At 39.0% G+C, this 20,278-nt stretch overlaps 1 protein-coding gene across 1 annotated transcript in view; it reads right to left on the bottom strand.

The window, feature by feature from the left end:
• Positions 1 to 20,278, bottom strand: part of LOC120539724 — a 136,475-nt gene that overhangs the window by 100,516 nt on the left and 15,681 nt on the right. Inside the window, exons 4-7 of the mRNA XM_039770108.1 lie at positions 13,150 to 13,310; positions 10,203 to 10,379; positions 6,450 to 6,591; positions 5,689 to 5,876 (exon numbers count right to left, since the gene is read on the bottom strand). Of these exons, the coding sequence (XP_039626042.1) occupies positions 5,689 to 5,876; positions 6,450 to 6,591; positions 10,203 to 10,379; positions 13,150 to 13,310 (668 nt within the window). The remainder of the gene's footprint in view (positions 1 to 5,688; positions 5,877 to 6,449; positions 6,592 to 10,202; positions 10,380 to 13,149; positions 13,311 to 20,278) is intronic.

The raw sequence follows: 20,278 nt of genomic DNA, 5'->3' as shown, positions 1-20,278 counted from the left end.
ATTTAACCATTAGTCAAATATAACACAAGTAAACACAAAATGCAGTTTTTAAATGATGGTTTTATTATTTAGGGAGAAAAAAAAGTCCAAACCTACATGGCCCTGTGTGAAAAAGTAATTGCCCCCTTGTTCAAAAATAACCTAACTGTGGTGCATCACACCTGAGTTCAATTTCCGTAGCCACCCCAGGCCTGATTACTGCCACACCTGTTTCAATCAAGAAATCACTTAAATAGGAGCTGCCTGACACAGAGAAGTAGACCAAAAGCACCTCAAAAGCTAGACATCATGCCAAGATCCAAAGAAATTCAGGAACAAATGAGAACAGAAGTAATTGAGATCTATCAGTCTGGTAAAGGTTATAAAGCCATTTCTAAAGCTTTGGGACTCCAGCGAACCACAGTGAGAGCCATTATCCACAAATGGCAAAAACATGGAACAGTGGTGAACCTTCCCAGGAGTGGCTGGCCGACCAAAATTACCCCAAGAGCGCAGAGGCGACTCATCCGAGAGGTCACAAAAGACCCCAGGACAACGTCTAAAGAACTGCAGGCCTCACTTGCCTCAATTAAGGTCAGTGTTCACGACTCCACCATAAGAAAGAGACTGGGCAAAAACGGCCTGCATGGCAGATTTCCAAGACGCAAACCACTGTTAAGCAAAAGAACATTAGGGCTCGTCTCAATTTTGCTAAGAAACATCTCAATGATTGCCAAGACTTTTGGGAAAATACCTTGTGGACTGATGAGACAAAAGTTGAACTTTTTGGAAGGCAAATGTCCCGTTACATCTGGCATAAAAGGAACACAGCATTTCAGAAAAAGAACATCATACCAACAGTAAAATATGGTGGTGGTAGTGTGATGGTCTGGGGTTGTTTTGCTGCTTCAGGACCTGGAAGGCTTGCTGTGATAGATGGAACCATGAATTCTACTGTCTACCAAAAATCCTGAAGGAGAATGTCCGGCCATCTGTTCGTCAACTCAAGCTGAAGCGATCTTGGGTGCTGCAACAGGACAATGACCCAAAACACACCAGCAAATCCACCTCTGAATGGCTGAAGAAAAACAAAATGAAGACTTTGGAGTGGCCTAGTCAAAGTCCTGACCTGAATCCAATTGAGATGCTATGGCATGACCTTAAAAGCGGTTCATGCTAGAAAACCCTCAAATAAAGCTGAATTACAACAATTCTGCAAAGATGAGTGGGCCAAAATTCCTCCAGAGTGCTGTAAAAGACTCATAGCAAGTTATCACAAACGCTTGATTGCAGTTATTGCTGCTAAGGGTGGCCCAACCAGTTATTAGGTTCAGGGAGCAATTACTTTTACTTTTACTCCCCAACAGGCACAAAATGTTCCTCTTCCACCTGAACCTGATGAGGCCCTTGCAGATGCTCCTGTCCTTGCTCGCCCAAGCTCATGAAAATGGCTCCTTCAGACAACTTGGAGTGTTTCTATACTATTTTAAATGAACAGCTACGCTGATGTGCTGGGACAGGGGAGGCTGGGCAGCTATCGTGCCCCCTTTTTGATCAGAAAGGCCCTGCAGGTTATGCAAAACCTTCCTCTTGAGAGATTTAATGATTATGATTTCCTGAAGCAGCAAATTATACTCTGTACGGCTATGAGGTCATTGGCCAGGGGGTATAAGTTTTTGCTGTGGCAAAGTGATCCGGACAGTCCTATATGGCGACAGGTACAGTACTTATTAGACATTATTCAAAGTTGGTTCCGTGGAGACGCCTTTGAGCACATTGTGAAAAGCCTCACTATTGTCTGGGAAAAGCGATGACCTCTGTGATGAGATGCTCAGAAGTGACATCCTCTGGTGGCTCGATTTGATTTGCAGATTGGAGGGTAACCAAGCCACATGGAGACAGATGGGCTACCCTAACATGGCTCTGACCTTGAACCAACTCTCACATCCCTGCTTAGTGGTCAATTGGAGAGGTTGTGTTCCTCAGCCCTACCACAGCCCCACCAGTCAAAACCCTGGCTTCTAGAGGTGCTGACACCACTGGTGGGGGCACGCAGGCTGGCCCTACAGTTATAAGGCAGCACTGTGAAAATCCTGCAATAGGGGTTGAGCACAAGTGCTTTTGCTATGATCATCCAGGACATTTGGCTCTGGAGTGCCATCTGTTGCCAGCACAGTCCAAGGAGATCGGTTTGGCTGAGGTATGCTGTCCTCAGGGTCACCCCACAGTCTAGAAAAAAGACAACCTTAAGGTCTCCATTAAGTTGGCCTGACACAAGGTCCCAGCCCTATTGGACTCAGGTAGTGACCTATTTATAGTCCACCAAGACTTTCTCTGACAGATTTATTGCACAATGACAGAGCCGGTGAGTAATTGTTGTGTTCGTGGGAATGTTTAAGGGTATGAGACTGTCTTACTCCCTCTGAAATTTAAAGGGAGGAGCATTAAAGTGTGGACTGCTATATCTGACACTTCACCATGGCCTCTCTTAGTAGGGAAGAGGAATGCCTTCTTCCCACACATTCTAGCTACCTGCAGAGCACTTCTTTCTGTAGTAGATAGGCAGAGGCTCACCACTGACATAGTCAACCTGGGAGCTGGCTTTGAGATTGAGTCTGATTTGTCTAGTGAGGATGGGGATGAATTCTCACCTGAACTTTTGGGACAGTGGGTGGGCAGTGGTGGCACCTTCAACCTCCCCTGATGAGGCTGCTACTTCAGGCTCGGTGAAAACATTAATTGGGGACAATGTTTTCAATGAGCTGACAGCAGCTTAGACCTTGCATTTAACCAAGCACATGTCACAAATGATTGTTACCATGGACAGTGGGAGGACCCGGGTTTTAAAACTCTGCACTTTTTAATTAAGTACAGCTTTTTGTATCTGTTGATTTCTGACCGCAGGGTGGGCTGATTGAGTTGTTAGTGGTTCCAAGGGCTCATAGAGTGACGATTTTGAGAATTGACCACACCCATCTCCTGTGAGGTTATCTCAGTGAGGAAAAGACGAGGGACCACATTTCAAAACACTTTTTTTGGCTGAATATGGGTAAAGATGTGGAGCAGATTTGTAAGTCATGGATCGACTGTCAGGTTGGTTCCTGACACAGATCCACTAGGGCTCTCCTCTCACCAATGCCTGTTGTGGGCATCCCTTTTGAGAGCGTTGGGTTAGACATTGTTGGTCCACTTCCCAAGAGTAAGAATGGTTAGCAGTATATGCTCGTGCTGGTTGACAATGCAACAACATATCCCAAGGTGGCCGCTTTGTGGAAGGCTAATGCACTGGCTGTTATTAAAGCTTCGTCAGAAGTGTTCACTCATGTTGGTATCCTTTATGAGATTGTAACTGACTAAGAAATGCCCTTACTTCCTGCGTCATGAAATAGCAATATCATTAAACAGTTGAGCACCACTGTCTATCATCCGCAGAGAAATGGCCAAAGTGAAAGATTTAATAAGACTGTAAAACAAATGATTCGGTGTGTAGCTCATGACAACCTGACCTCCTGTGACACCGTGTTGCCCTTTCTCCTGTTCAGTGTTCAGGAATCTCCTCAGGCCTCTACTGGCTTAGGTCCCTTTGAGCTATAATTTGGCAGGTGGCCACGAGGATTGTTAGACATTTTTCAAAGAGAATGGATGGGCGTCCGCCCTGAAACTCATGGGAGCAGATTCATTGATCGAGTCGTTTCATTCCAAAAACATATTTCTAAATTGTCTTCTATCACTGTGGAGTACCAGAACTGTGAACAGGAGTCTCAGAAACATATTTATGATAGAAAAAGAAAATTTTGTGAATTCGAAAGGGGCGATCAGGTTCTCATTTTGATCCTGTTTGACATACATTGGTTTGTGGCAAGATGGCGGAGTCCAGCGGTAGTGGAGGAAGTCATGAGCCCGGTGAACTATAAGGTTAGAATTCCTGACTGGCAAAAGCCCTGCAAATCTTACATATTAATCTTTTAAAGGAGTGGCATGATCCCAACCAGGTGTTGGTCACTTCCGCTACAGTCTCTCAGACGAAGGTTGCTATTGTTGATGTCTTGAAGAACACCCAGAAGACAGAATTGCTGTCCCTAATCAGAAGGAACTCGGATGTCTTTTTGGCATTACCTGGCCGGACTGAAATGTATGTCATGTACTCTTTGCATTATTTGGCAGGTACTATGTATCATGATCTGCTTCCTGCAGCTAAGAGGACGGCATGGATGTCTGCATATATATATATACAGTAATCCCTCCTCGATCGCGGGGGTTGCGTTCCAGAACCTCCCGCGATAGGTGAAAATCCGCAAAGTAGAAACCATATGTTTGTATGATTATTTTTATATATTTTAAGCCCTTAGAAACTCTCCCACACTGTTTATAAATATTCTCCGCACAGTTATACAGTAAACCCTTGTTTATCGCGGTTAATCCGCTCCAGACAGATAAATTAATTTCCACGAAGTAGGATTCTTTATTTATAAATCTAATATTTTCGCAGTTAGAGCATAGAAAGCCTGTTTACGACCTTCTAAATACGTTTTTTAACATTATTAGAGCCCTCTAGACATGAAATAACACCCTTTAGTCAAAAGTTTAAACTGTGCTCCATGACAAGACAGAGATGACAGTTCTTTCTCACAATTAAAAGAATGCAAACATATCTTCCTCTTCAAAGTGTGCGTAAGGAGCGGAGAATGTCAGAGAGAGAGTAAAGTAAACAATGAAAAATCAATAGGGCTGTTGCGCTTTTAAGTATGCAAGCACCGCGATAAAGCAGCGGCAATGAAGGGATCAATGCGAAGGTAGCCTTTCAGCATTTTTTACAGGAGCGTCCGTATCTTCTAAGCAAACAGCCTCTGTGCAAAAGCCCCTCTGCTCACATCTCCCCCGTCAAGCGCAGAGAACGTCAGAGAGAGAGAGAGAGAGCGCGAGATTAAAGCAAACAATCAAAAAATCAATAAGTGTGCTTTTGGACGCACCTCGATAAAGCAGCATTTCTTAGAGGAGCGTCTGTATTCACTAGGCAAACAGCTTCTGTGAAAGCAGCACCTCTGCTCACACCCCCTCCGTCAGGCGCAGAGAATGTCAGAGAGGGAGAGAGAGAGAGGCAGAGACAAGCAAACAATCGAGCAAAGCGCAGGAGGCATATCTTATAGCATTGAGGAGTTTTAGTTAATATGTAATACGTGCTCTGATTGGGTAGCTTCTAAGCCATCCGCCAATAGCGTCCCTTGTATGAAATCAACTGGGCAAACAAACTGAGGAAGCGTGTACCATAAATTAAAAGACCCATTGTCCGCAGAAATCCGCGAATCACCATACAACTTAATGGGAAGTCAGTATAAATACTAGAGAGCAGGAATTATGTGGTCGTACTTAGTGTAGTCATGATTCTTGCATCAGCATATTTAATAATATGAAAGTTTACAAACTGAATAATTTGAAAAGCCTGTAAATAGTACATGACATTTACACACCTGGGTGAAAGAGCTAGATTTCCATAATATAAAGACCTTAACAAGTAGTGGCACTATTTGAAGACCATAACTCTAAAACTTTAAAATAAATTAAGAAAATAAATAGAGCAGAATTAAATATTTATTTATTTATTTATTTATTTTATTTTCTGAAAGGGTCTTTCTAAAATTTCTAAAATAACAGATATTAAATTTGTCTGCTAATCAATATTATACTACTGGAAAATGCTTAAGGCCTCACCGCTGGGATATTGTATCCCCTGAAGATTACATCTCTTGTGGTTGCATGGGCAAGATTCAAGGGGATGAGATCGATAAACCTTTGGATTTCATGGATCATGGCTTCTGTAAAAGGCATATTTTTGCGATCTTCCACTGAAGGAGGGCGTTCCCTGCCTATTACAGAGTCAATCTCTTGATGAATCTTTTCTAACAATGTAAGAAATAAAAAATGAACAATCAAGTAAAAACACAGAAGTGCTTCGAGCATCAGCCAATTGCAAGTGTCCGCGACAATGACAAACCATTTCGAAAATAAGAAAAATGCCTGGGATTAGATGACAATTCGGTTACCTCAGGCAACACTCTGATCAACACATTTTCATACAAGAGCATTTTTTAAACATTATGTTATAATAATAATACAGAAAATGAGAATTAAGTGTGAACTACAAGAGTTACACAAATACCAGGTGCCTAATTTACATAATACCTTTTCAGGTAACTCAAGACTGCAATATACATACATCACGTTGCTGCACTGTGGGCTTCTCAGCATCAAAACTAATCACACACTATTCAAAGCTACACACCAGTAACTGGTATTGTAATTCATTTTCCTGATTTCTCACAAAATGTTGAGTATATATTGGCTTAAGAGACACCTAGAGCACCCATCCTCAAAAAAGACAGACAAATATGACATTGCCAGTAGCTACTTTGCGCATTTTTGTAAAGATACATAAGGATGTGTTGCACATTTTAGTTAAAACTGGCCCCTACCCTGAAAGTGAGGATATTTGATGAGGATTAGGAGTCCATAACGTAGAGTGGTGCTGGTTGTCTCAGTTCCAGCAGAAAAGAAATTGGCAACATTGATCAACAAGTTGTTTGCATTAAATTCTGTCAAAGGATTTCCACTTTCCTGTGAAAAAAGGGATGCAAAAAAGACAGTAAATAAGTATTGAATGAAATGATATCTGCCACCAAAAATTAATTAATCTGTAAAGTTAACTGAAACCTCTCTCGCTAGCAATGTTCACTGAATACAGGCTCAGAACGCTGTAAGAAGTTTCCAAGTTCTGAGGTTAAGTGTTCACCAATAATATAAAATGTCACCTCTAAAACCTGACCAAGTCAAAATTTTGAAGACCTAAGCCACTTGATTCACCACCATCTTCCAATTATCTAGTACAGTAAATACAGTAGGTTTGTGCAGGCCACTCTGATAAGAAGGCAAAATCATGTCATCCCTGGGTTTTAATCCTTCCATTATACCTAATGTCTCTCCTGTGAGCAGGAAACCATGCTAACAGCTACGGCCATCCTGATGTGTAATGTAACACAATTACTAACACTGTGTGGAGCCAGAAACTGGGTAGCTTTATGTATATTAATAAGTTAGAGATTAGGATTTGTCTGAATGACAAAAAAAGTGAATTTTGTAATCAAGCAGTAAAACTGTAAAATGGCTACTGTTTGGTAGCATGAGATGTTGGTATGCCAAATTAAACTGTTGAATAAATCAATATAATAAAAAGATCAGAGATGTGGAAGACCAGTGCTTAGTTTGGTAGAACTGTACTTAAGGCAGGTAACAGTTCTGAAGAGCACACCATTCAATTACAGGGCCCACTCATATAGACACCAACATGGGGCCAAATTGGACAATGATGATTAAAATAACTAGTGGGTCTTTGGAGGAAAACCCACAAAGACATGAGGAGAACGTGCAAAATTTAATCCCTACCAGATTCATGAACTGGTAGTCTTGAACATCAGGCTGTCATGCCTACCTTTAAATATATATTCAGTCGAATAGTCATTTACTAACCCGCTTATTTGTAAAAGGGTTGTGGGGTGTGCTGGAGCCTAACCCCGCTAGTACAGGTCGCAAGGTAGGAACAAACCCTGGACAGAATGCCAGTCCATCGCAGGGCAAACACACACAAGCACATACACACCCAAACCACACATTACATCCACTTTTGGATATCCAATTCACCTAATCTGTACATCTTTGGACTGTGGGTGGAAACCAGAGCACCAGGAGCAATCCCTGACAATGACAACGAGAGAACATGTAAACTCCATAAATGGAGGACCAGGGATGTGAAGCCTGGTCTCCTTACTGTGAGGAAGCAACACTACCACTTCACAACCATTATGAAAAACAAATAGTACCTTACAAAAAGTATTCGGATCCTGGAGCACTTTTTCTTACTGAAGAAAATTTTCTCATCTATGAATATTTCTCATTTGTACATTCATACATTTAGTACCAGCACAGTACAGTATTCATATATTGTACACCTATAGAGAACCGTAAACATAATGTATATATTCATACAAACAATACCATGCAAAAATATTCAAAATCATTGACTTAAAATTATTTTTATGTGGCATTCTTCTTTGTCATGAAAAAAAAGGAAAAAGAAAATGTGCCATTTTTGTATATTATTCAGTATTTGAAAGGTCTAAGTTTACACAGGGGAAAAACAAATGCTTCAAAAAGGAAATAATTGAAATTGGTCTCGTGATGTTGCTATAGCAAGTGATTTTCTGGCTGTAAATCACCAAATTTCTATCTATCTATCTATCTATCTATCTATCTATCTATCTATCTATCTATCTATCTATCTATCTATCTATCTTATAGTGTCTTTTCTACAGTAGATTCAGAAAGTTTTCGGACCTCTTTACTTTCTGCACATTTTATTATGTTATAGATTTAATTTTTTAATGAATAAATTTCTCATTTTCACTCATCAGTCTAGATTTAATAACCCAAAATGACACAGTGAAAGCATGTTTTTAGAAAAGTTTTCATTTTTTTGTTTTAAATCAAAAACTGAAATCTCTCAATTATGTAAGTATTGAGAATTTTGTTCAGCACTTTGCAGAAGCCCCTTTGGCAGCAAGCAGGAGTTAATATCTTTTTCATAAACGTCTGATTGATGGAGTATTGCTGAGATGGTCGTCCATCAAACAGGTTGTCCCATCTCAGCAGAGGACTTCTGAAACTCTGTTAGTGTGATCATTTGGTTTTTGCTCATCTGCCTGAGCAAGGCATTATATCCTGGTTACTCAGTTTGGCCAGACAGGCAACACTAGAAAGAGTCCTAGTGGTTCTAAACTTCTTCCATCCCACAGTTACTGAAACAATTGTGCTAATGGGAACACTAAAGCTGTAGAAATTGCTTTATCCACTTGCCCTGATCTGTGCCTCACCACAATTTGATCACAGAGCTCTACAATGATTTTCTTGGACTTCATGGCTTGGTGTTTGTCATGGCATGCAGTGTGAATTGTGGGACCTTCTATCGTATTTAATAATTGATTGGACAGCATTTGGAAAGGTATATATACCTTTCCAAATGCTGTCCAATCAATTCACTTTGAAACAGATGGACTCTCAAGTCTTACGCACATCTCAAAATTAACTAAATCAAATAGGATGCAACTGACCACAATTTAAATTGCCACATCAAAGGGTCTAAATACTTATGGGAATGAATGATTTTAGTTTGTGATTTTTAATACATTTGTAAAACTTTCTATAAACATGTTTTAACTTTGTTGTTATGCGTGGTAACTGAGTGTTGCAAGATAGATGGGTAAAAATTTAAAATGTATCCTGTGATAAAAAAAATTAGGCAGCAGACAGAAAAAGGTTTGGGGATAGCCCATATACTTGAAAAATCAGCTAAAAGTAAAAAAAAACACGTCTTTACATAAATAGTGTTCACAACTGAACTGACTAACAGGTTGAGACTGCACTATAAATATGGTGGATAGGAGGAAGAGATGGAGTCAGGGCAGCCAGAACAGGAACTAATGTTCTGGGTACCTGAAGTAATGTCATCAGAGTTTGCCGGAAGTGATGTCAGCAGTGGGTGGACCGATGGTGATGTTATTGAGAGGAAGGTCCTTCAGCTGAACTGCAGAGGAACAAGAGGAGAGAGGATCAGGTGAGAGTGTCAACACCTGGTTTGGCTGATGAATAGCACTATTTGAGCCTATAAACTGTCCCTATGTGGGTGACAATCCATTTAAAACGAAATCTAAAAAATAATAAGTGCAGAAAGTGAAGGGATCTGAATACTCTTTGAATCCCTGTATCTATCTGAATAAAATGCAATTTGCCCTCCAGTAGTACTGTAAACTGTATTCTGAGACTTTTCTGGTAAAGATAGCAAATGTTTTGAGGTAACATTGTTATACTCACTAATGATAGCCCTGAAAGGTGGTGACTTGTTTTATGCTGATTGGCACATGCAAGAATTTCGCTGTATTCTGTAAATATGACAATAATGATCCTAGAAAACTCCACCTGCTACTACCTCATGACCCCTACAGATCAAAAGATGGAAACATTAAGAAAGGTTACAAGAAACCTAGAACTGAATTTTTAATTGTATAAACCTTTATGAAATGCTGCAATGCTAGGTATGTTTTTAGCTCTTTAACCCTTAATCCAACTCATTTCAATATCTGCACCTCTTTACTTGTGTGGCTCTGCTCTTTACTCACCTGCTTCATTTTGATAAGAAAGTTGTCGATGTAATCTCGAGGGCTGTCAGCCATCAGCGTCTCTCTGTGCTTCTCAATTTGCTCTGAGACAAATTGCTTCAGCTGCTTTGCATTATTCAAAATCTTATTGTAAACGCCTGGCATGACTTTTATGAGGCTTGGGAAAATGTTGAACAGCTAGATCAAAAGGAAAAAGAAAAAAAAGTTAATCTTTTTCTTCATTTTCCCCTTTTTGGCTTGTCTATCAGTCATCCTGATGGCCACTCCCATCTGCCACCATCTTTACTAAACTGTATACAAAGTGTCTCAAGATAAGCAGAGTTGCTCCACCATCTCCATTCCATTAATAATATAGTAAAGACTTCCACCCAGTATGACAAGACAGACTACATGTGTCTATAATATTATATTATCTTCTCTTGCCTTTTTTTACCATATTTCACATATTTTGTTCTTTATTTTTTTTATTTATATTTGTCTTTATTTTGCTTCAATTCATCTGCTTACTCTTGTTTATTTTTTCATTAGTGTAATGCTTTCACTCATGGGAGCTACTTACATTCAGTAGGTACTCACTCCTAGTTTCACATGTGTCAGGTTCTTGAAAATAATGCTATTCATTTTTTTATGATTGATATACTATATGTGATCTTTATTTTGGATAACATTGTTTCAAAATAATTTTATGCATTTACATTTTATGCTGTTATCATGCAGTTATTCATGAGTGTCATCAATTTTGTATACTATATCAGGTCACTGTAATGTGGGATATGCCACATGACCTATGGCAACATGAAGGCCTTTTGACATAAGATAGCTATGTGGTTATAGCGGTGTCCAAAATCTGTAGCAATATTAACAAAAGATTGTCTTATTAGCAATCATTAGGTTTTGAGTTTATTTTTTACCTCACATATAGCACAAAAGATATCACGTCCTAGTGAGCTGAATGACTTCCGGCCTGTTGCTCTGACGTCACATCTGATGAAGACCATGGAGCGGCTGCTGCTTCACCACCTGAGGTCACAGGTCCGCCACGCCCTCGACCCTCTGCAGTTCGCATACCAGGAGAAGGTGGGAGTGGACGATGCCATCATCTATATGCTACACTGATCCCTCTCCCACTTGGACAGAGGCAGTGGTGCTGTAAGAATTATGTTTTTGGACTTCTCTAGCGCCTTCAACACCATCCAACCACTGCTCCTTAGAAACAAGCTGACTGAGATGGGAGTAGACTCACACCTGGTGGCATGGATTGTGGACTATCTTACAGACAGACCTCAATATGTGCGTCTTGGGAACTGCAGGTCTGACATTGTGTGCAGCAATACAGGGGCACCGCAGGGGACTGTACTTTCTCCGGTCCTGTTCAATCTATATACATCAGACTTCCAATATGACTCGGAGTCCTGCCACGTGCAAAAGTTCGCTGATGACACTGCTATTGTGGGCTGCATCAGGAGTGGGCAGGAGGAGGAGTACAAGAAGTTAATCAAAAACTTTGTTAAATGGTGCGACTCAAACCACTTACACCTTAACACCAGCAAGACCAAGGAGCTGGTGGTGGATTTTAGGAGGCCCAGGCCACTCATGGACCCTGTGATCATCAGAAGTGACTGTTTGCAGAGGGTGCAGACCTATAAATACCTGGGAGTGCAGCTGGATGACAAATTGGACTGGACTGCCAATACTGATGCTCTATGAAAGAAAGGTCAGAGCCGACTATACTTCCTTAGAAGGTTGGCGTCCTTCAACATCTGCAATAAGATGCTGCAGATGTTCTACTAGACGGTTGTTGCAAGTGCCCTCTTCTACGCGGTGGTGTGCTGGGGAGGCAGCATAATGATGAAAGACGCCTCACGCCTGGACAAACTTGTTAAGAAGGCAGGCTCCATTGTAAGAGTAAAGTTGGACAGGTTAACATCTGTGGCAGAGCGACGGGCATTAAGCAAACTCCTGTCAATCATGAATAATCCACTGCATCCACTGAACAGTGTCATCTCCAGGCAGAGGAGTAGCTTCAGTGACAGACTTTTGTCATTGTCTTGCTCCACTGACAGACTGAGGAGATCATTCCTCCCCCACACTATGCGACTGTTCAATTAAATCCGGGGGTGTAAATGCTAACATTATTTAAAGTTATTGTCTGCTTTTACATGCATTTTTATTACTCTTTAACTTAATATTGTTTTTTGTTTCAGTATACTGCTGCTGGATTATGTGAATTTCCCCTTGGGATTAATAAAGTATCTATCTATCTATCTATCTATCTATCTATCTATCTATCTATCTATCTATCTATCTATCTATCTATCTATTATATAGCACATTCACATCTATCTATCTATCTATCTATCTATCTATCTATCTATCTATCTATCTATCTATCTATCTATCTATCTATCTATCTATCTATCTATCTATCTATCTATACTTTTAAGTTGTCTATTTTTTTCTTTACATATGATTGAATTATTTTCTGAATTACTTTTGTAAATACTACACAAAACAATCCCAATGTACAACATAAAGTCTTTATAGCTTGGATAAAAATTTATCCTATGACTCCAGAAGTGTTTTCAGCAGTACAGAAGTGAATCTAGAAGAGACTTTATAGGTGCCAAAATCCAGGAGGGCCGTTGATTTCAAATTTGGAAAAGTGGAACAAAGCTTCATTGGTTGGAGGAAGCAAAATTTACAAAACAAGTTTGTTCCTGAAAAATGTTTCATTCCACTTGCAGTATTTGTGGTTCATTAATTTGGTGCCTCATATAAGTTGATGAGCAGGCAAGAGATGCTCTGGTGCTCTCACTTTTGCTTTTTTACTGTTTGAATTTCAACTTCATATCTATCTGGTATAAGCCTTTTCAGCTAACATGCTTAGTCAATTACAGGTAAGACCTGAATTAAAACTGCACTGACAAGCCTTAAACTAATTTCTTACCTGAGTGAAAGGGTTGCTGAATAATCGCACATTTGTGTTTAATAGGGACAGGAGATGAAGAAAGTTGTCATCGTGGTATTCAAATCTCTGTCCAAATATGAGGCAGCAGATGATGTTAGACACAGCGCGACTCAGGAAGAAAGTGGGATCAAAGGGGTGTCCTGTAAAGATCAAAGTATCAGAAAAGGTACAGGAGATTAACATGCAGATAAAATTATACTCTTATCAGAACCTTTTCAACTATGAGGGACATTCAAAAAGTTTCTGCACTTTATATTTTCATTGGAAACGGTGAAGGTGGAAGGAGTAGTAATTGGGCATTAAAAAGTTATGACGCTGGGAAAATTGCATCACAAACAAAGGTGACAATGTAGAAGAGTGATGTAATTTGTTTTAAAATTCTTAATACAGTGATCCCCCGCCTATGGCGGAAGTTACGTTCCAGACCCACCCGCAATAGGTGAAAATCCGTGATATAGAACGACCACAATATTTTTATGGTTTAAGCCTTAAAATACCCCTCCCACACGCTTTAAAGACATGTAAACTTATTAAAACACACTTTGGATACATATATGATACACAGATGTTGGGCTAAAGATATGAGTAACATAATAATCATCATCAGTTTTACCTTCTCCTGTATGGTCAAGGTCTTCCTCTGGCGCTTAGGCTCACTGCTACTGTCGAAAGAGAAAATTGTCGGCGCAAAGACGCACCAAAGGTCTTCACCCAGAATGAAGGCTCTCAGGAGTCAGGAGGATGGGCAAACAGAGTTTATTGTTTAATTGCAATAAACAACCACACGGACTCAACCCAATTCAGCCAAATCAGGCTGAGCCCCAAACAGTTCAAAAATCACAGTTTATATCTCATTTCTTATCATTCTGACCTCGCTCAAACCAGCTCATTCACTGCTTATTCTGACTCCCCTTTCCTGTAGCTGGCCTGTCAAATTCTTTTATGATGACCACAGTATTTTTATTTTCTGTCAATTATCTGCTTCGCTTATTTTTAGGTCGGCTGAGAGCCAACAGGTGTTTTCCCTTCTTCCATCCTTAGGCTGTCATTACCTCATTTTCCTCCCTTCCTGGGTCCTCTCGCTAGATTATATTGGCAGCTAAAGCCAAGCTGCAATTAAAAAAGAAATATGGCATGTTCCTTTGTTTAACCATTTGTTTAGTAGGCTTAGCTTTGTATTAATATTAGCACTAAGGTTAATGCTTATACATTTTCCTATATTTATTTATGCTAATACATAAATCTACTAATCTGCGGTGGGTTGGCACCCTGCCCAGGATTGGTTCCTGCCTTGTGCCCTGTGTTGGCTGGGATTGGCTCTAGCAGACCCCCGTGACCCTGTAGTTAGGATATAGCGGGTTAATAATACATTTTATTTATATAGCGCCTTTCCCATGCTCAAGGCACTTAAAATGGATGGATGGATGAATCTACTAATTTTATTTTCCATACTACCAGAAGGCTTACAAGCTAAAAGACACTTGGGAGCCATAGTAGGGCTTAAAACAAACTAAAAGCTCACAAAAGTCTGACCACAAGTAAGGTACGCAATACGCGATTCGTCAGGGACCCATGCTCGCTGTTCTTGCAAGATTACACCACGTTAGCAGCAACTAATCAGAAAATATAATCCACTCTAATAGGTTGAGTCTCCTCTTTCAGCCAATAACAGGCTTTGTAAGAAATCATCTGGGTGCTGTAATGCGAAACTCTTTGTCTGCTGAAAACCGTATGCTTTGTTATGAATTGGCTGCAAAGTACACTACAGGTAGGATGTACTTATTGAATTTTTCCGCGATATAGCAGGGGCGCAATAGCTGAACTGCGATAGAGTGGTGAATTACTGTAAATACAGTTAAAAAAAAGTGCAGAAACTTTTTGAATGTCCCTCGTGATATATGAAAGACAATGGAGAATGAAGGAAGAAAGACTAAAAGTGTGGGTGACTTTTATTTAAAAGTCAAATAGATCTTTTGTAAGCATTTTAAATGAAAGAATTTTAGGAAACAACATTCTTATAGAAAACAATATGAATATATATGATGGATGATCAAAAGTTTTAAAGTTAACATTTACTTAACAGTAATGTACATGCATCATTATTATGTGTGGTGGCTTTCACAGTAATTACCCACAGATTATATGCATTGATTTCAACCTTCCTCCACTTTTTGAAGTGATGTTGAATGTCTTTTGCTGTAATGTTGTGTCTGTGTGTTAGAATGTCAGTATTCCTCTCCTTCAGTTTCATACTGATTTTTGGCAAATAGTACAAGGGTAGGTGAATGTCAGGGAAACTGTGGGGTCTTAGGCTTGTTATTTTTTCCAGTTATCCATAAGAATGTTTAAGCAGTGCTTACTTATCCTGCAGCTTCAGTATTGATTCAAAAAGTGGCAGAAACTTCATAAAAATAGAATGTCACAAAGGAGGGATTGCTACAAAAAGTCAGCATATAAAATAACACTTGTATATTTCTTAAAATAAGGGTTATGTCTTAGAGCTTTTAATCACTGTTGACCACTACTTCATGCATTGTAACGAGGTAGGACTGGTAACAATAGGGTTTGTGGTGTTGTTAAGGTTTGCTAGACTACGTCAGAATACTGTGGTTTACACTTCAGGGCTTAAAAGTACAGAACAGCAAGTTTGGGACTCCACATGAGCAAGAACAGGCTTTTGAATAGTCACCTGGTAAACCCTGAAGTATTTGGTAAGAGTTGCCAGGAAGTGTTCCTGGACCCGGGCTTAAAAGCATCTTTCAACCAGCACCAAGGCAAGCTGGAAGAAGGGAGATGACTAGTGATAATGGCTCCACTGGAGTTAATGGGAGAGAGAGAGATGTAGGAAAGATGGGCAGAGGAATGAAAAGAAGGGTGATCTGTAATTTGTGTGATGGGATGTGGTTGACAGTGCATACATGGACCAACCACTTCACATTTTTCACTTATGAATGCCAGATATCTTGGGTATTTTTAGTATTATTGTTTTTCCCTTCGTGTGTTACATAGCAGTTTTTGTTAATAAATTTCCTTTTCTTTTAAAAACTTTGAATTCTCTGGTTTCGGTTTTGTGGGTGTCACATGTGTGCCCCACCAGTTATATAATGTATATATACTGTATATATACACTGTATGTATGTTTGCCACAACTTTCCTGTTCATTGATATTAGCCTTTCTATCAGCTTTCCAGTAATTAAAACCTCTATCTATTACAATCCAACTGACTCACACAGTTACTTCCTCTACAGCTCCTTCCTCCTTTCACACCCTTAAAAACTGTCTGTCGCTTTCACAGTTGCTTAGACTCTGCCATCTGGACAAGCCCTCAATCAAGCCAGGAGCAGACCTTGTAACATCCACTCTAGGAGGAGCCTCGGTAATGCTAGACCTCTCATTCCACCCTAACACTCTCTTTCTCCCACTGGTCATTAAACAAAATTTCATAAACCTTTCCGCAATAGTCATTTTTATTAACCCTTCCTGGATCTCCTACCTTTGACAATGTTGTGGCCAGAGAAAGCAATTGTAATATTAGTGCTTTATTTCAATGATATGTTTTCATGTCTAACCTACCCAAGAGTCTTCTGGACTGACTCAGGAAGCAAATTATTGTGGCAGGGTTAAGTGAAGTGCCTCAAACTGGTTTGGCAAGTGAATCTCTGCAGGACATACACTATCAATTAACCCACACAGGAAAGCCGAACTACCTAGCTTGCAAGCTTCACTCTATATATGGCTTTTGGGGGCATGTGTGATAATAAGCCAGTAACTGAATGATGTGTCGCACCAGAATTCTATTGGTCTAAAGTTGGCTGTTTGGTTTTGAATCAGAAGCCATTCTGTACCATGACACCCTATTGGCCATAGGATTTGAACAGAGAATGTATAAATTTGGTTGCTTTACCCTTTCCTCTCTCTCTCACACACACACACCATTACCATGAAAATGACAACACAATGAAGAGAATAGCTCAGCAGCCATATTGAGACAGGTGTGTGGCCTGTCCTGAAGAAGCCTGAAATGATGACTTAACTAGAAACTTTTAAAGTCTGTGTGCCACCTGAAGCTACATATCAATATTTATCAGGTTGTATGGTTGCCAATATTCACTTGTACTTTGCGTGTCGGTATCATTTTATGAATATTATCAATAATGCATTATTTAAAGTTGTAACTTAACTCTTGCTTGTCTTTTTACTCTTCCTAATTGCCTGAGGTTATTGATGTAGAAGGGAAGGTGGAGAGAAGTTATAAAGTACAATATCTTAAAAATACTTTTACGTCTATGGGATTTGAGGCATTCTGACAAAGGCTACACAATAAAGAATACAAAAGGGGAAACTAGAGTAATATAGAACTCTACCAAGACAAAACAGACCACATTCTTCACCAAGCACTTTGAGCTGTAAAAAGATCAGCTGTGTCATTTGTAAATATGTCACCAACAATACCCTTGAATCTGGTCCTTCTGGTAAACTCGATATTAAACAACGAGCCTCTTGCTAAAAATCTTATTTACTGCATCTCTTGTAGGATGTGTGAGTCTAGCCATCTACATAAGGTGAGACAGGGAGATGGGTAGCAGATCATTCAAGGAAAAAATGTTCAGGCCGTTAAGATCAAAGACCTCACAAAACCAATGGTAGAACATTACACATATTTTGAGTACAGTCTCATTGATCTTTTTGTTAGTGATCTGTTAATATTGATCCAAAGACACTTTTCACAGAGAATCAGAAGAATATAAGCTTATTCTCACTCTAGGATCAAATATTTTATCAGGTCTTAACGACTGACTAACTTTTACATCTCTCCTTTCATCTTCTCTAATGCCAGCATTTTCACACCTACTCTCATCTTTTCCCCTTTCACCTGCCCTGGCTTTGTTTCCTACTTTCACTCCAATATATGCTACCTGTTTTTGTCCATAACTGTATAGATAGCATTCAAAAGGCTGAAATGTTTAAAAAAATTCTAAATTAATAAATAATGTTGTATCATCGTTAACATCAATAGTTGTTAATAAAATATTAGGCTTTATTTTAAAAACTAAATACCATAATATGAAACATATAAAGCATTTTCAAACCTGTTTAATCCAGTTCAAGATCATGTTATGGTCTACACATATTCCAGCAGAATCAAGTGCAAGACAGAAGCTAACCCTTTAGAAAGAATTAGTCCATTATTGGGCCTAGTCACACACACACACACACACACACACAAGCACACAAACAAACACACAAGCACACACGGTCAATTTAGAATCTCCAATAGATCTAATATGCAAATCTTTAGGGTACAGGGAAAACCACACTGTCTTGAGAATGTATTTGTAAAAATTGTTAAAATGTATGGGATGTTATACACCAAATCTATAAAGTGCTGCTAAAATTGTATCAGGAGACTTGTTTGTGGTTCTGATAACAAAAAAGATTCTGTGCAAAGAAGAACTGTTAACTGTATCACAGGATAAAGGTTATGTCCTTCTCTGAGAGGCAAAGAGATCAAACCTCTTCAGTCTTGAGCAGAGAATGCTGTGTGTGAACCCAGATCAGGTCTTTAAAATCATAAATGGTATTCGTAAAAATGATCCCCACAATTCCTTCATTTCAGTAATGAATTGTACACTACATTGGCCTTAGTGTGTGTTTGTGTGAAAGTATGTTTTCACCCTGCGATGAACTGTTTCCCTATGCTTGCTGGAATAGATGCCAGTTTCTTCCCTTCTCTGGATAAGTGGGTTAGATAGATAGATAGATAGATAGATAGATAGATAGATAGATAGATAGATAGATAGGAAAAGCAATATAATAGATAGATAGATAGATAGATATGCATTCCATGCCACAAGCTCAAGAGGAAGTAAAGCTGGGAATTGTTCCTTCACACAAAGTGTTGTGGGAATCTGGAACAATCTACATAGTTGTTCAGTTCAAATGGAGACCTTGAAAACTTTTAAATGGTATAGGAGATAATTTAAGTTTAAACTAACCACTTGAGCTTGATGGATTGCATGGTCTCCTCTTATTTGGTAAACATATTCTGTTATGTTTTGAACATATTTGGTTTAACTCTTTCTATCCACTGCTTATACTCCCATTAAATGTCACTTCAGCCATGTTCTAGGCAAATTTACTTCATCAACTGAGCCGCAAAACCAAAAAAAATGAAAAACTTCTTTTTCACTCCATCACTGTTATCTGTTAGACTTCTATCATCAGTTCGCCATAACTAATTTCTTTGTCCATCATTATTATGCTTTATAGAAAATACAAGCTTGGAAAATTAAGTTTCCCTCAAGCACAGCTATAACATTTTTAACATGTCCGTTACCACAGGTAATACACGAGTGTTTGTGGTAGTTCTTTAATGAACCATAGAAAGAGCCTGTATGCTCTTAATACCATTTTGTGCAATTTTGAACCTACTTTTTCAATTATAAGCTTATTGAGAGCATAAGCAGCTATAAACTCATTATATGACACTGACACAAGAGAAATACAACCTTCAGATGGGATGAAATTTGAAAGTAATGTACAGGTCAACTGTTATCTAATTCCTGATTATGATAAGTGATCACTGAAAACCTTAACTTTATGTTTGAATAGCATTCACTTTAAGACATCGTGTTTCCAAACTGCAATGTTAAAAGGGGTAGTCTAAATAATCAAAAAATAATCTCAAAAATGATTTTAAGGAAGTGCAAACCTAAGATACACAACTACTCATAGGAAAGATATAACAAATACTTCCAATTTCAAAAACGTGCTGAATGAGATGCTATGTTTTGATGATCAGATAGATAGATAGATAGATAGATAGATAGATAGATAGATAGATAGATACTTTATTAATCCCAAGGGGAAATTCACAATTTTACTTTTTTTGGGGGGTTCCAATAGATATGAAAAAAATGTAATTTGATTTATTCTAAAAAAGAAATGAGGTATGCAATTTGAAATATGCCTTTATGACAGAGTAGGATGGCAAGATGTTTAAATAAAGGTTTTACTCAGTCTAATGGAGGTACACCTTCAATGCTGCTGAAGAAGGCACATACAGGATTGAATCTCTTAAAGATGTGATTGCCATTACAAATTTGC

Source organism: Polypterus senegalus, chromosome 11, assembly GCF_016835505.1.
Source record: "Polypterus senegalus isolate Bchr_013 chromosome 11, ASM1683550v1, whole genome shotgun sequence".
NCBI classification, from domain to species: domain Eukaryota; kingdom Metazoa; phylum Chordata; class Cladistia; order Polypteriformes; family Polypteridae; genus Polypterus; species Polypterus senegalus.
Note: the sequence above shows the minus strand (reverse complement) of the source record. Positions and strands in the feature narration are given on the sequence as shown.